At 39.0% G+C, this 15,865-nt stretch overlaps 1 protein-coding gene across 1 annotated transcript in view; it reads right to left on the bottom strand.

The window, feature by feature from the left end:
- Nucleotides 1–15,865, bottom strand: part of grid2ipb (glutamate receptor, ionotropic, delta 2 (Grid2) interacting protein, b) — a 47,040-nt gene that overhangs the window by 3,636 nt on the left and 27,539 nt on the right. The window contains 13 exon segments of the mRNA XM_055150255.1: nt 1–87; nt 162–317; nt 1,546–1,742; nt 3,762–3,839; nt 5,074–5,161; nt 5,964–6,113; nt 8,054–8,593; nt 8,596–8,745; nt 10,460–10,758; nt 11,792–11,945; nt 12,870–12,955; nt 13,982–14,113; nt 15,279–15,430. Coding sequence (XP_055006230.1) covers nt 1–87; nt 162–317; nt 1,546–1,742; nt 3,762–3,839; nt 5,074–5,161; nt 5,964–6,113; nt 8,054–8,593; nt 8,596–8,745; nt 10,460–10,758; nt 11,792–11,945; nt 12,870–12,955; nt 13,982–14,113; nt 15,279–15,430 — 2,269 coding nt within the window.

Genomic DNA, 15,865 nt, shown 5'->3' on the forward strand with positions numbered 1-15,865 from the left:
CTCAGTTAGAAAGTTGATTTTAAAACTAGTGGTTCTGTTGCTCTTGGGCTGCCCGTTGTTTAGATAATTCCCCATGGCAAGAACAAACTGCAGAAAAAAGCATATTGTTAAAAGTAATCATTAAATGGATTCATTATTGGTTAGTGTTGAGTGAGTGTTACCTCGAGGATCTTGGCCAGTTTCTTGCTGCTCCTGAGCTCCACTGAAGCCTTGAAGACATAATCAAAAGCCACCTTCATCTCCTCCATCTTCTCCTGTAGGGTGGTCTTAAAGTGCAGACTTCTCAGACGAGTTTTGTACTCAGGGACCCTCAGCATCTGAACCACACATAATCAACATTAAGGTTAGAGTCTGAACAAGGAATTTAGGTGAAAATAATATTGTTTAAAGGTTCATGTTGTGCGTTTTTTGATCTATGATACAATTCTGTTTTCTCATCAAAACGTACAACATACCTGGAGTTTTGTTTCATTCACACATTTAACGCAAATTCTGCATATTAGGATGAGTTCCTCTCTCAGACAAACCTTGTGATGTCATGTGGTATTACAGGAAGTGCTCCATTGTGTTTTTACTCAAACATGAATGAAACAAAACACAACTCTGGGTATGTTTTGAGGAGGTAACAGTATTCTAATATGGCTTAAAGCTCACAGAAGTAAATTTTGCGTAATATAGGACTTTTAAGATTATTTAAATCTTATTAAAGGGGGCACTATGTAAGTTTTTAGATAGAGAGTCTTAAACTGTCTCCATGATGATGACGTTTAGCCTGGAATGCTTCACAAAATGGCATAAAACATCACAATATCCAAGCAGTTGTCTCCTCTAAACCACATATTTTAGACAATGAGATGCTTGAATAAACGAAAGATTAAAGTTCAGTACCATACAGTGGAACATACCAGGTAAAGCAATGACATTTTTATGAAAAAAGGAGATGATCGACCCTCCATCAGAAAAGTTACTTATCTTTATAGCTGTATAATATGAGAAAAAAATATTTGTATATGCTCCAGTCCAACTTTTTCAGTTCCAGTAGCGATAGTTTGGATTGAAGTATCTGTCAGTACCCATGTGAACCAACACAAGTGCAGAGACTAAAAGTATACATTGTTTTCCATTAGAACAAACATAACTTATAATAAATATGTTATGTAACTGTAAGTTATGCTTTTATAACTTTAAGTTCAAACTCAGAAAAAATAATTGTATTGCACTTCAGTGACCCTTTAGTAGAGGTGGAAACATTCTCCATGGAGACAGATGAGTTTTATGCCTGTGGAAGATTAAAGCCAGCCCCACTTCCATTGAAACAAGCAGGAAGAAGCCCTGCTCCAGGCCAAATATGAGTCAGGTTTATGGAGAGGCAAGCTCAAAGTAAGGACACATGTTTTTCAGCGGCATAAAAACATCCATAATGAATTTCTGATTTAGTTACCTTCTCTATCTAGACTGAGGCATCCCTAGTATAATTAGAGTGTAATATATTCTTACAACAATAATATCCAGTACTGCACACCCCTGTAGGCGTGCACACAGTACCTGGTAGATGAAGTGGTCAGGAGGGCTGAGCTTGCCAGGGTCCTGGTCGTACTGCTGGTACAGGCTGACCTCGTCCTGGTCTGGCGCATACAGCAGCAGTTGTTTGATGTGGGCAGGCTCCAGGCGATCGGTGGACATGTTCATCAGGACGTCTCTGAGCTCCTCTGGGGACAGCTTCAGGTGGGCGATCAGGATGGCTGCAGAATTTACATGTGTCAGAGCAGAACGTACAAGAGACGAAATGTTCTCCAGTGTGGGGATGTTATTACGTGATGTGATGTTTATCTGGTTTATAATTTGTGTTCAAATCAAATTTTACACTATGATTAATCATAAGTAATATATCAGAAGCTGTTGAAAATGATCGTGTGGGAACTGGAAAACTTATACCACATTTCTACATTTAGTTTTGGGTTCATCACTTCATATTGTATTTCATACTTAATTAATGAAGACATTGTGCTTGTGTCTGCTATATAGTTATTATCTCTGAGACCTGTGGATCATTATGTTATCATTTGGACATTTTCAATCATAATATTCCTCTTAAAATGACTTAATAAAAGAAACAAGTTCGCTGACTTCCACATTAGAAAACTGTAGTGCTCAATGGAAGCAGATGGCGCTGCAAATGTCATCACAACAAAGAGCTTTGTATGTGTCAGTTCTCTCCTATGGATAGCTGCAGATCATTCTAAAAAGCAACAGATTTTTTTTCCCATTTCTACCAAAATGACTTTGTGACACTGCCAAATCCTACACATATCACAGATGAAGAAAATAAAAGTGGCCTTATGGTGGCGGCGGTGAAAACTGTTGATCATGAAAATGGTGTCTTAAAAATAAGCCATTAAAAATATTGCTCAAACATGCAGAAATAGACAAAAGTTTACTGAATGCCATTGTTTTTGTAATGTGTCGAGTCATTTTTAGAGTTTGCAGAAAATCAGGCCTTTTCATAAAGTAATTCACTTTACATAGAATTTATACTCTGAGCAGAACGTACCAGAGACAAACTGTTCTGCTCTGTGGTGACTGTCCATTCGTGCCTTTTTTATTTAGCTTTCCCTTTGTGTTGGTGTTAAAACAGAATTGTACAGTATGACTAATCTTTGAGTAATATGTTGGAAGCTATTCAAAATGACCATGTGGGTACTGCTTATAAGACAAAACCTACATACACATTTGTTGTAGCTGTTTTATCATCTAAATAGCTATTGTAATCCCCCATGGTAGAAAAGGAAATAATCTTTTTAACATTGTATCTGACAAATATCTATCTATGTTTTGAAAATGGAGAGGTTTCATCTGTCATTCAGAAACTATTATCAACCTGAAAGTGCTAAGAATTTATACAGCCATTCATTTGCTTATGGACATCCATTTCAAATGTATTTCATAATGAATGCACCTCGTTTCTAATGTATATACGCCTACTTATATTTTACTGTACAAAAATACTTAACTATAACAACTACATTATCATTTCATTGTATGTAAACCTGATTTGTTATAGTTATTACCTGGTCCCCGAAGGGTTGACCAGGTTTTGTATTCATCCTCTGTGTCTGTGTGTGTGTGTCTGTCCACCTGTGATAATTCCGCCATTTATGGACCGACTGTCACCAAATTTAGTCCGTGGGTCAAGCCCCCGTGGCCGATGCCGCAAAAATTTTTTATGACGATCCGAGGTCATTTGAGGTCACATGGGTCAATTGAAAGGTCACACCATTATAAAGATAGGCAATTTGTGCAATTTCTGAACCTGTGGGCTAACAAATGTCATAAATCTAAATCTGTGCGCTAAAATATTCACCCAATCATCACACAAATTGAAACAGACATAACCGGGGTATGGGCTGGGATCCTCATAAACTGGCTTCCGTGGTGATGAACTGCCCCCACCGATGCCTCATGGGGGACCAGGTTGCTATCTCTGATGGAACTTGTTTTATTCATATTTATCAGAACCCTATTTGCCTTATACTTGTGTGTAGACTTGGTTTGATCCTGTTGTAGTCTTGGTTTAATTCTGGTCTAATCCAGGTTTAGTTCTGGATTAAGTTTTAATTTATATGTAGTGTGTGCAAATGTGAACGCACCATTAGTCTCATGAATTTCATTGTTCTTCTAAAATGGATAGAAGGAACTGTCTTCCTTTAAAACATTTTCCTTTTGTTGCTCTGCAGTACACAGACCGTAGTTCAGATACTCACATGCGTTGTAGGCTTTCTTATGGGACAGGATCTCCACCACATCTTTCTTCTTAAAGTTGTCAGGTGTGAAAGCTGGTTCTGGAGGGGAGACTGAGCATTTTAACAAGAGTTTAACATGGGCTCTCCGGGCACCAGGGAACTATCAGCTACACACACAGGCTAACAACCAGCCGTTTGGACTGTGCTGTGGTGAGGGGGTGGTGCCGTACGGAGAGAAGATGATACAGTGGACAAAGACAACTGTGAATGCATCAACAAGACAAGTCAGTATACACAAACTTCAATCTGTACTTCAGTGTACTTTGTTACAACCCGACTAACAAACTACTTAATTTATTAACTTACTTTCTATCATTATTAAAGCAGAACTAAACCCTTAATCAACTTTTTTGATAACATTTTTAGCAATGATACCTTTTGTTGTTTTCTGTTTATGATCTCTGTGAAGTACTTTGGAAACAACTTAGTTTGAGAGTTTTAAATCTCGTCTGAAGACCCACTTTTATTCTCTGGCTTTTAACACCGCGTGAGTTGTGTGGTCCTCTGTGTCTTTTATTATTTTTATGTGTTTTTATTGGTTTTACTGATTTAATTTATTTATTGGTTTATTTATTTCTATTCTATGATTTAGTTTTTATTTTTATTTTACTGGTTTTATTATTTTAAGACTAGTATTACTTTATCATCTTATTGTTGTTATTTTTTATGTATTTGTGCAGCACTTTGGAAACAGTTTGTTTGTGAAATGTGCTATAGAAATAAAGTGGATTGGATTGGATTGGATAGTTTGTAAAGTGTGCTATAAATAAAGTGGATTTGGATTTTACTTAACAGTGTATATGGTGTAAATAGTATTGTCCAAGTTTCCTGGTCCATAGTTTGTTGTCAGTTTTAGGTCAAACCAGGTAAATTTGTAGTTCTATTTGCAATGTGTGTGGGAAAGGTGTAGGTGTTTAGTCTCACTCTAATTTTCATTCTTTTGTATAATAAATATCAAGGTTACTTTACTTGTACCATCAAGTATGTTTCCAGCTAGACTTTTCTGTGGGCATCAGAACTAAAAATGTTTTTACTTGTCAACATAAAATTGCATAAATCATGGTTCCTCCAGTTATAGCAATAAAGCACTAAGTAAGAATGCAATAAATTTTAATTATTATTTTATACATTGTGGTTTAAGCTACTTTTCCCCTCCCTGTCCTATAATATAGTAAACAAATAAAAGCTTGAAATGAATTGTACATATAAATATGATGGTTGATGAAAAAGCAGCAGCAGACAAATGGAAAAAAAAAAAGAATTCACAACTTACTGCATCGCCGCTGTGTCCCGAAATGGAGATCAAGGTCCAAGTATTTCACCATATCTGTCAGCTTGTCATACTCTGAATCTTCTCCGAGCTGCATGGAAACAAAATGCACATTTATAATAAAACACATAGAAGTCTGGCTGTCTAAAACATAGTGGACTACAGTGAGTATTAGTAAAAAAAAAAAAAAATCAATATATCTCGACACCAGAAACGTGACTCATTGCCGTGGCGACATGGTGGATGAGTTGCTCTGTGGAGATGTGGGAGGAGCGTGAAAAGTCACAGTCCGGGTGGTGAGATTCACAGGTAAGGCTGCTACGCGTTCATAACTGGATGTGTGTTTTTTTTAAGTCAGATGGTACATTTACATGGCCTGTAGAAATAGGATAACGGGGTAATCAGATAACCCTAAGAAGATCTGATTTTTGGTGTGATCAGAGAAATCTGATCATAAAACACCTGGTGACATTGCCAGTTAATCGTGGATTTTCAGAGTAACGGTTGTACAGTATTTGGAAGACAAAGTACGATGAATATTAAAGATGCACTATGCAACTTTGTCAACATGGAGATGTAATTACTTGCCTGGAATCATTTACAGCATGGTGTTAAACTAATCTATCTTGCATGTATTCAGTTTAAGGTGTTTTTATTGCTCAAAAATTGCACTTAAATAAATAAAACCGACATTCTTACTGTGAGTGGAGTCACCTCTCTGTAGATCTGATCTGTAATTTGGCCTAGATAAGTTTAATACAATACTGTGGAACATTCCAGGCAAAATCATTTCTATGGAGATAAAAGAAATCTGATTATCAGGTCTAACTGTTTACATGACAAGCACATTTTTGGTGTACATATAAGAAGCCAGTGTTGCCATGGATACTCACCTGTCCCCAGATGGTGCCCTCGGAGTTCTCCACCTGCTCCCAGCGCAGCCTCTTCACGCTCATGTGGTTGGGGTCCGAGGCCTGTCCCGGAGCCGGCAGGGGTGGGGGCTCACACGGAGGGGGCAGTGGGGGAGGAGGAGGTGGAGGAGCCTGGGGGAAGATTGAAATGGGATTTGAGCAAACTTTCTAGCATGTTTATAAAATGCTTTACATAAAAAATGTATCCAGATGGTGTTCCAAGTTCCAAATGCACCTGAAAATATGTAACAAATTACTGCTATTTCAAATTTGTAGTTTTACAGATGTTAGAAGAAAAGCAAGATGTTTTTGTCAATAGCTCATTTTGGTTTACTTGAACAAACATCTTTGCTAACAGCTAAATTATCACAGCACTGAAAGCTCCGCCATTAAATTTTTTGAAAAAAAATTTATTGCAATGAAAAAAATAGACAAGCATGTATCATTACTGTGAGTGGGACTGCACTGCCACAAACCTAACTCTTACTTGGCTAATTATTCCACATTATGAAATTTAAAGCATAAAACTTGTCTATCTTCCACTTCCAGAAAGTTGCGAAGTGTTACTTTAAATATATTTTTGCAGCTATCCAAAAACATACTAATTAGCTGATCATTTGTTGAGATTTGTTATATTTTTATTGTTGCAAAGTGAGACTATAAGAGAGTAAAGTGTTAAAAAAGTGTAAAGGCTGCCACACACTACAGGATTTTTTGGTCTTAAATGATTTTTTAAAAGTGCGACATAAAATGTACACCACAGACACTTGGAGAATCTTATGAGACTTAAAATCTCCGATCGCAAAGACTGCTGTGTGATATGTCTGTGGACCACAAGCTTAAAGTTGTGAGCGCAAGTGCGTCAGTGGTTTCCTGTCTACAGTAAAACCATTCGCTTTGAGACTTGTAAATATTCAAAAAGATCAGAGAATTGCACTGCTAGTTTAGATGCAAGTCAAAACTATGTTATTATTATTTGTGAGATGTGGTGCAATACTTCAGATACATGATTTTTAAAGCACATCAGGTTGGTGATAAAGTACAAAGGAAGGAGTCACTATCGCTAATCACCCCAATCCACACGCTGTGTGGATGTAAACAGACACACATGAGGAACTACTCTCGCCTTTTTACTTTTAAAGAATACTTCCAACTGAATTACCAGCACTGTTTTGTGGACTGGGTGTTATTATTTGCGGAGGATAAATTCTATGGATAACATGAATGAAAATACTACAGTTTAATAATAATTTTTGCTATTTCCTTAGTTTATATATTGTACCTCTGTGTCTGTCACTCCGTTTGCCGCTGACACTCTGTTTTATTGGCTGTTACCGTAGAGTTGCTGATGTTTGGTGGTTATAGTTTGACAGAGCAGCTCAGATTTGCACCACACACATGAAGAAAGCAGCAGCTTTACAATCGCACACGAAGACACAAAGTTGGGTCACGCCTCCACAAACTCGGGGAGAAGCAAATCGCAGCCAAAATCAGGCAAATTCTCCTGTAGTGTGTGATGGCCTTAAAATTAGACCAACTTTTTATCTTTCTCGTTGCTAGGTTTTAAACGCCTTGGCAATGTGCACTCTTGAAGCTCTTGTCAATGCGACAGTTAAAACAGCTGTTCTATTTTTAACACTGCAAGTAATTAATTATGTATAGCCAAGTGTTTATACAAGACTTTTTATATTTGATACATCTTTTTAATGTGTTTCTTATACTATGCTAACACATAATAAGAGGGCACAATACCGGTTAGAACTAAAAGCGCTATTCTATTTCTCTGCAGTTTGCTTATTGATACTTTACAATGACAACAAAACCTTTTTCAATAAAAATGTGAGAGCGACTAACTCTACCTCACTAGCTTAAAATGATTTGAGAGGGATTTGTTTAACACTACAAATCAGTTTACCTGCAGTAGTCAGTTCTTTCTGGTCAAATTGTTTTGAAATAAAGCTCATATTAAATAAAAATAAAGTCTTAGACAGAGAATGCCCACAGCTAGCATCACCCCGCCCCACTCCCCCATGTTGATGACATGAGCAAAGTATCAACAGACTTCCAGTTACCTGTGATGATGGCTCCTGTCTGCTCTCGTAGGCCTTGCTGTGTCCAGGCAGAGTGGAGGTGGAGCAGGGCCCTGTGTTCTGACTCCCCTGTGTGGTGCAGTGGTCTTTGAGGGAGGGGGGCAGCGCGCCCTGGTAGCTGTGCTGGTGGTGGAGCTGGTGGTGCCTCTGGAGCACCACCTGACTGGGGCGGAGCACCTGTGGAGAGGGCTGTGGAGAGGTGGAGGTATGGAGCAGAGGCTGGGGTTGGCTCAGCTGACGGGGGAGGTAGCGGTTGGGGTGGGCGGTGCGGAGGGTGCCGTGTCCCTGAGAGATGCGCGTGGTGGGCTGGAGGCGGGGCTTCTTGTCAGTCTTGTGGAGTGGGGAGCGGCTGGAGAGCAGCGTACGGGGCGGCGGAGGGGGCGGTGGGATGATGATGGGATGATGAGGCTGGAAGGGCATCCGGCTGCGGGGCACGTGGTCGGGGGAGAAGCGCACGGGTGGGTGGGGGTCGGTGAACTGGACGGGAGGAGGGATGAGGGACTGGAAGGGCGGAGGGGGAGGTGGGCTCTGGGTGGGGGAGGGGGGATGGGCTCTCCCTCGTCTGAGAAGGTGGGAGAGGGTGCCTCCTCACCACCACTGCTGTGGCCCTCACTGCTCTCACTGCTCAGCTGCCGAGGCACGAAACCCCCATCCTGCTCCTCTGGGAAACTCATCTGGAACACAGACAAAACTTGTTATGACATTTGTTTGGAGCCTTAGTGCACTTTTTAAAGTGTAATATTAATCAAATGAAATGTAAACAATATCTTAAATGGCTACATCACAAAGCTGGTGTAGGCATCTTCATTTTGTGGACAATAAAAATTATTTCAACTGTATTCTTTCTTCAAGGTAACAAGTATTTTTGAATACTGCCTACCACACCTTTAATGATATTGCAAAGCATTCAAAAAATATCAAATAAAAACTTTTAAAATTAAATAAAAATTAAATTGAAATAATAATATGTAGGGCTACACAATTTATTACAAAATAAATTCTTTACCTTTATCTCTTAACTTTTTTAAATATTTTTTTTAATGACATTTGAATTTTTTCAAATTTGTTTGTCATATCCATATATTGTGCAGCCCTAGACCGTCTTTTACATCACTACAGTAGCAACAAAAATCAAAAGATACCCCAACACATGTCGATTTGCTTTTAAACCTGCCCATGCATTTACAAACCTATGTTACTCCTTATAATGATCGACCTCCATAAACACGATTTTGTTTCTTTTTTACACTATACAAACACAAAAGCACCTTGACAGTCACTAGACTCCTGTGTAGCGTTCATGCACGGCGTCTGCTCTACTCAGGCGGATGGAGGTATAAATAGTTCTATGTGTAGGTTATGATTTACTTACTGGAACACCTCTTCTTCTGAAACCATGACAACCACCTTGATAAATCTGTTCGTGTGACACAAGTGGAGCGCAGTTTAGAGCTCCTCTATTGGATCTGTCCAACACTACAACACCATATATATAATGCATCTAAACACATGTGTAAGTAAGATGTACTGCTGAACCACGCTATGTGAGCTATTCGTAGAAGTAGAGTCAGTGCTTTATCAGGATGAAAATGGAGTGAAAGAAATCTTAGCACAAGTCCACAAATTTGACAGCACAGAATGAATTATTAAGAAATCTGTAATACTACACAATTGTCCAATGTCAGCAATTTTTTTTAGTACCACTTTGCAAAATGTTCTGTTTAGAAATTTGGTTTGCAAAAAGTTAGAAATAGGCTACCCCATGGAGTAACAAATCACATAGCAAGTCAACAGCAGAGTGATCAGAGTTTTTAAAATCACTCTGCTGTCCTTCCTTTTGCCACCTGCCACATATGGTAGTTACTGCCTGTAACTAGCGCAATGTAAGTGTAGTGTCTTGCCCAATGACACAGCGTTATTCTTCACATGCTACTAAACTGGATACATGGTGTTCTAATAGCATTATCTACTGTCATGTTTTGGGAATCTTTAGTGTAAAGGTAAATTTGCAGCTTTAGTTAAAAACCACAAAAGTCTTTGCTGCCTTCAGTGGCCTCTATAAATTCCAGTAATTGGTGACATCATTTCTGATTGCAAACATTTTTGCCTGCAGGGGCGGAGTTTGAAGTGTGGATACCTGTTTGACCAATCACAATGTTCTTTATATCTCGAGACCCCGCCCTTCCTCCCCCCTCACTCTTTTATTTAGTCCTCCAGGGGCTGCCCAGCACTGGAGTGTAGGTGTTTAGTGCCACTTTGATCTCTGTGCTCTATACTAGAATTGTTCAGGCAAATAGTTACTTCTAAAGTGGTTAATGCTAAGACATAATTTGTTTAGCTTTCATATTAACAGTTAACATATTAGCATCACACATACTCCCCCCTCACCTCCTCATAGTCGTTCTCCTCCACCCCATCCACCAGCGTGACCCTGTGGCCCAGCTGCTCGCTCAGGGCATCTAGGAACTTGTCAGTGTCCCTGCTGCGGGGGGGTCTGGAGAAGGTGAAGAGTTTCTTTCTACGGTTGAGAGTGTTGGGTGCTGTGTCGCTGTCCGGGTGCGGGGGCGACGGAGGGGGGCTCTCCAGGCTCACGTACGGGTTAGAGTCCACACTGCTCTGGTGAGGCAGACCGTACACCTGAGAGGGGAGGGGCTCCTTCCATGACAGGGAGAGGCCTGACTTACGACCTGAGGAGAGGAAATTAGTTTGTTTTCAGAGCCGGTGGCACATTTTGGATTAAGAAGGCACCTGTCCCAAAAACAAATGTTGTAAATCATTTTCTTCAGCATTAATTACTATAATTAACTTACTATTCAAATACACAGAGGTGAGAGAAAATTGTACTCAAACAAGAGTAACGTTACTTCAAAATAATATTATTCACGTAGAAGGGAAAAGGGAAAGCAACTACTTAAGTAAAAGTAAAGTAAAGAGCAACTATTGGGATGTAACATCTGATTTATAATTTAAAGTTAATGTAATTTAACATTAAATAATGGAAAACATATGGTATTTTCAAAGGATTTTTTAAAACATTATATCTGAAGAGCGTAACAAACACAAATGTTCAAATCATTTCATAGACAGAAATTGGATGTGTGAGAAGAATTTTGTAAATTAAATTTAAATTTGCCAATTTCGTAAGCTTTTTACTTACTGACAGTGGGAAGAGTAAGTATGTATGTTGCAAGAAAATTACTCCGAAAAGTACAATTTCTTTAAAAAATGTAACTGAGTATTACCCACCTCTGTTTACAAAGTATTAGTAAAACTGCATGCAGTAAAGGTGCAGTGTGCAGTTTTTCTATCTACCATGGTAGTATTATTGTTGTTCAGCACTTTAAGCTTAGGCTGTGTTATTTTTTATTAGATTGAAGTTTTGTAATCTTAGTGGTTTTTTATCAATCAGTCAAACACAAATGTACTTTTTCTTTTGTAGAGTTCTTGGGCTCTTGTAGCAGATGAAAAAAGCAGGTAGTAATGGACAATTTGGAAGCTTTCAATTTTATGATGACAATAATGTCTTCCATCTGTACTGTGGTTGTGTTCTAATCTTGGCAAGCCTCTTAAAATCATAGTCCTTATTTAGTCATAAAAATACTGGTAACATTTTACACACTGCACCTCATTGCACATTTTATACTTCACTTAACAAATGTGCAAAATAGTTGTTCTACCTCTACAACACAAGTATATGAAAAGCGCGGTGGTTGGTCATACCCAGAGTACCCTTGAGTGGGGGCAGGGTGAGGGGGGAGAGAGGGCGGCTGTAGCCCTCTCCCTGGCTCTCCGGCTCTCCCGTGGAGCCGTGTAGTGGAGATGAGTCCTTCTTGACCGGGTACACGCTCTCCAGCTCAGTGTAAATACCTGTCATCTAAGGGTGGAAGCATGTGAGCTGTTAGCATAAGCGCTTATAGGCTGGTTTTGAAGGCTGCGAAGAATGACTCAAAATTCTTGCTGTTTATCTTGGAGGCGGGACTTAAAATAATTAGAAAAAATAGAGGTTCTGTGGTATTAGATTACAGATTAGGGGTAGTTTATTTCAGAAGGCATTATGACAAAGTGAATTACATATTTTGTATATTGACAAGAAAATAAAGTAACCAAAATTATGTTCCAAGTCATAACCTTAAAGTGCATATGAGACAATTCTTTAAAATGTACTTGGACAATTTTGGTGAACTTTACAGTTTTTGGTTGGACGTGTGCATCAGATACATACGTAGATGTAATCCCATGACTGATACTTAGCAACCATACTGTAAATAAGGACCAAAGCTCATCAAATTTATTATTTATCATCAAATAAATCATTGATTTTTTATTAATAGTTATTATTTGACAACTAAAGATACTAGGATAATACTGTTCTTTGTAATTTATGCACAAATATTTTTGTGTAGTGAAGATTGCTTTTTAGAACTCTCTCTTTAGACCTTCCTGCATTCCTCAGCATTTCATATTTCATCAGCTAATTGCCTCTTGGCTCTTAAATCCGTGATAAACATTTACCGCATATTTTATCACACCAAACAAAGTCATAAGTAGAAAAACATAAAAACCTCTCATATCTGCTTTAATCCCAATTAAATTTCTCGGCTGAACTTTAATCAGACAATTACACGATTAAATTTAAATGTCACAAGAACCCCAAACGTACACCAGAGAGTATCCATGGTGACATCCTCACTTAAACCCGAGACAAAACAGCAAGAATGTATTGAGCTAGGACTTAGCCTGAGCAGACCTTCAAACATTAGCACAAGAAGCATTGGCTGACCGTAGCACTTATACCTACATGATTGAGGTCAGGGGATTCTGGGAAGGAGGTCCCGTCTCCAGACTGCCTCTCCTCTGAGCTCTCCACCTCGTCCAAATGAATTCCTACAGCACAATAAGGCGTGAAGAATGACACAGCTAGGTACTGTCTTTCATCCAACTCCAAAAGAGAAGATGAAACAGCACAAAGCGATGGAGCCTCAAAAGCACTTATTTGAGTAGGATAAAAGCAAGCATTATCATATTTCTGGCCTCAAAGCATAACTGGCTAAGTCATTTTTGGGTTTTTTGAGTTGTTAAGTGTGATGTCACTTCCAGGTCCATCATCTGATTGAAAATAATCAGCAGGTTTACAATGAACTCCTTTAGAACAGCAACACATCTCCCGTTAAAAAAAGATGGCAGTCATTTAAAGCTAGCAAGGTTATAAGCATGGATCTATGCTTTTAACTGTGACAGAAAGTGTATGAGAGAGGTCGAGGCTAGATAGCACTGACAGTCAATTAGTGAGAAATATACACACTGGTAATCCTATATAATGCTAGATGATTACTACATTATTTATATATTTGAGTCAATTTGTTACAGATTTGATTCCTTCTTTTGAACAGTAATTGTCTCTTGTCTAATGAATAAGGAACAAAAACAAGTTTCTGTTTGAACCCAGAAGTAACATCATCTTTTAACAACCACCAAGACCATGCTGCATCTGTAGGTGTAACTGGCTCTGTTCTCGGCCAATCAGAAAGATTTTTACAGACTTACAACACAAACCGCCTAAATCAACATCTTGACTGAGGTAGTTTATTTTTATACTTCACCAAAAAAAAAAAAAAAAAACTTGAAAAATGACTCAGGCAATTATGCTACGAAGTTAACAATAAACAGATTCGAATATAAACGCTATTGTACCCAAGTGTGCTGACCATTGCAAAAACACAGCCTGGCAATAGCTCCTCAATGGGATATTCGAACCAAAGTTGCAATTACCATTTTTCATTTACGCCCAGAGATTTCAACCCAACAGACGGCAGCGCAATACTGGCTAACATTAAAAATTAAGGCTGTGTTTTGGTCATTTGGTCTCTTATAAAGTAGTATAAAGTATATGAGTTAATGCAGGTCCCATACCCATCCCCAGGTGAGTGCCGATGATGCAGTCGTCTGAGCTCCTCTCTCGGACACTGCCCCGGTACGATGAGCCGCTGATGCGCATAGAGCTGCTCCTCCTGTGTAGTTCAGGTCCGTCGGGATCCAAAATGGCTGCAGAGGAGAAAATATATTAGATTCATTTGGGGCTTTGTAGAAGTTTTGCAGTAAATGTTACGGGGATGTTATTGTGTTTTTATTGAGCTACTTTGTTGTGGCCTTTGGAGACTTGCTATACAGTGTGATACAAATAAAGGCGGCCTGGATGGGCTTTGTAAAACACTATTCATTTCCGTCAATTATTTAAAGGTACATTATGTAACTTTACTGATTGCTCATTGTGTGTTGCTTGTCTTAGTAGAAATGTTATTTCTTTGAATGTTCCACGGTATATTAAACCTATTATTCTTGCCTTTATTCTGTTATAATAATACATTGATAAACAAGCATAAGGAGAGCAGGCTCACATTTCCACAGATCTGACCTGTAACTTGGCTTACTAGTGTCATCTCCTTGTCTTCACAGAGATAAATATGTTAACTGCCATACTGTGAGATATTCAAAGTAAGGGTATAACATGGAGACAATTAGGTGACATATCGCAGACCCTCTACCCTGAAAAGTTACATAGAGCACGATTCATTCGTAAAAGATTTAAAAACACTGCTACAACTTTATAAAGAATATTATGATTGAGTGATGGTTCTGTGTTTTAGCCCCTTGTTTTGCAATGTTAAAGCTTTACAACTATGGTTTCTGATTCAAGTTTATTTCATTTATACAGTTGTTAGATGAGGCCAGTGCCAGTGGTAGTTTAAGCTTTAGAATTGGTTCACTAGGTTTATTTTTTGCTTAGTCCATCCATCCATCCATCCATCCATTTTCGTCCGCTTATCCGGGGCCGGGTCGCGGGGGCAGCAGCCTAAGCAAGGACTCCCAGACTTCCTTCACCCCAGACACGTCCTCCAGCTCCTCCGGGGGGACCCCGAGGCGTTCCCAGGCCAGCCGAGAGACATAGTCCCTCCAGCGTGTCCTGGGTCTTCCCCGGGGCCTCCTCCCGGTGGGACATGCCCAGAACACCTCCCGAGGGAGGCGCCCAGGAGGCATCCGGAACAGATAGTATTATTTAGTAGTAGTATTTCTTCTAATAAATCTTGTACGATTTAAAAAAGGAACAACTACTGTATGTCCTCCAGTGTCCTTCCAAATACACATGACTTCTGGCCTGGTCTTATTTCTCCTGCAACTCTCTCTTGATGATTGGTGTTTAGTGACTCACCACTGCTCTTGAAACCTAGGAAGCGAGACAGCTTGGTCTGGCAGCGGCCCTGTTCCTCATAGGTCAGGAGCTGATAAATGAACTGCCAGATGAGCTGCTTGGCCGGAGTATCCAGCACCGGAAACACGTCTACTATCAAGGTGTCCACATTCCTGCAAGCAAATAGATGTAGTGTTACTGGTGGTGTCACAATACTAAAATTTCAAACTCGATTTCGATACTAACAAATACACTGGATACTCAATACTGATTCACATACCATGATAATAATAAAAAACATCCTCACTCACTTTATTTAGAGAATGTAACTTTCAACATTAAATCATTGTACTTTCTGAGAATATGACTTTTTTTAGTATCAATACTTCATCAAAATAATATCTAGTTCCGATAGTAGTTTTAGTATCGATTAGTATCTGATTTTCAACACTTCAAAGAACTCTAACTGTTACTCCTTTGGTCTTGTTCAATTATAGGCAAGCAGCAGTTTGTTGTACAGAGCTATTTTATATTCATTAAATGCAGCAAAACAACATATTTATTCTGCCACTTGTTTACCCTGGGAACACAATTTAATCAATGCTTAG

The sequence above is a fragment of the Boleophthalmus pectinirostris genome, unplaced genomic scaffold (genome assembly GCF_026225935.1).
Source record: "Boleophthalmus pectinirostris isolate CB_2022bp ecotype Guang Dong unplaced genomic scaffold, ASM2622593v1 HiC_scaffold_14, whole genome shotgun sequence".
NCBI classification, from domain to species: domain Eukaryota; kingdom Metazoa; phylum Chordata; class Actinopteri; order Gobiiformes; family Gobiidae; genus Boleophthalmus; species Boleophthalmus pectinirostris.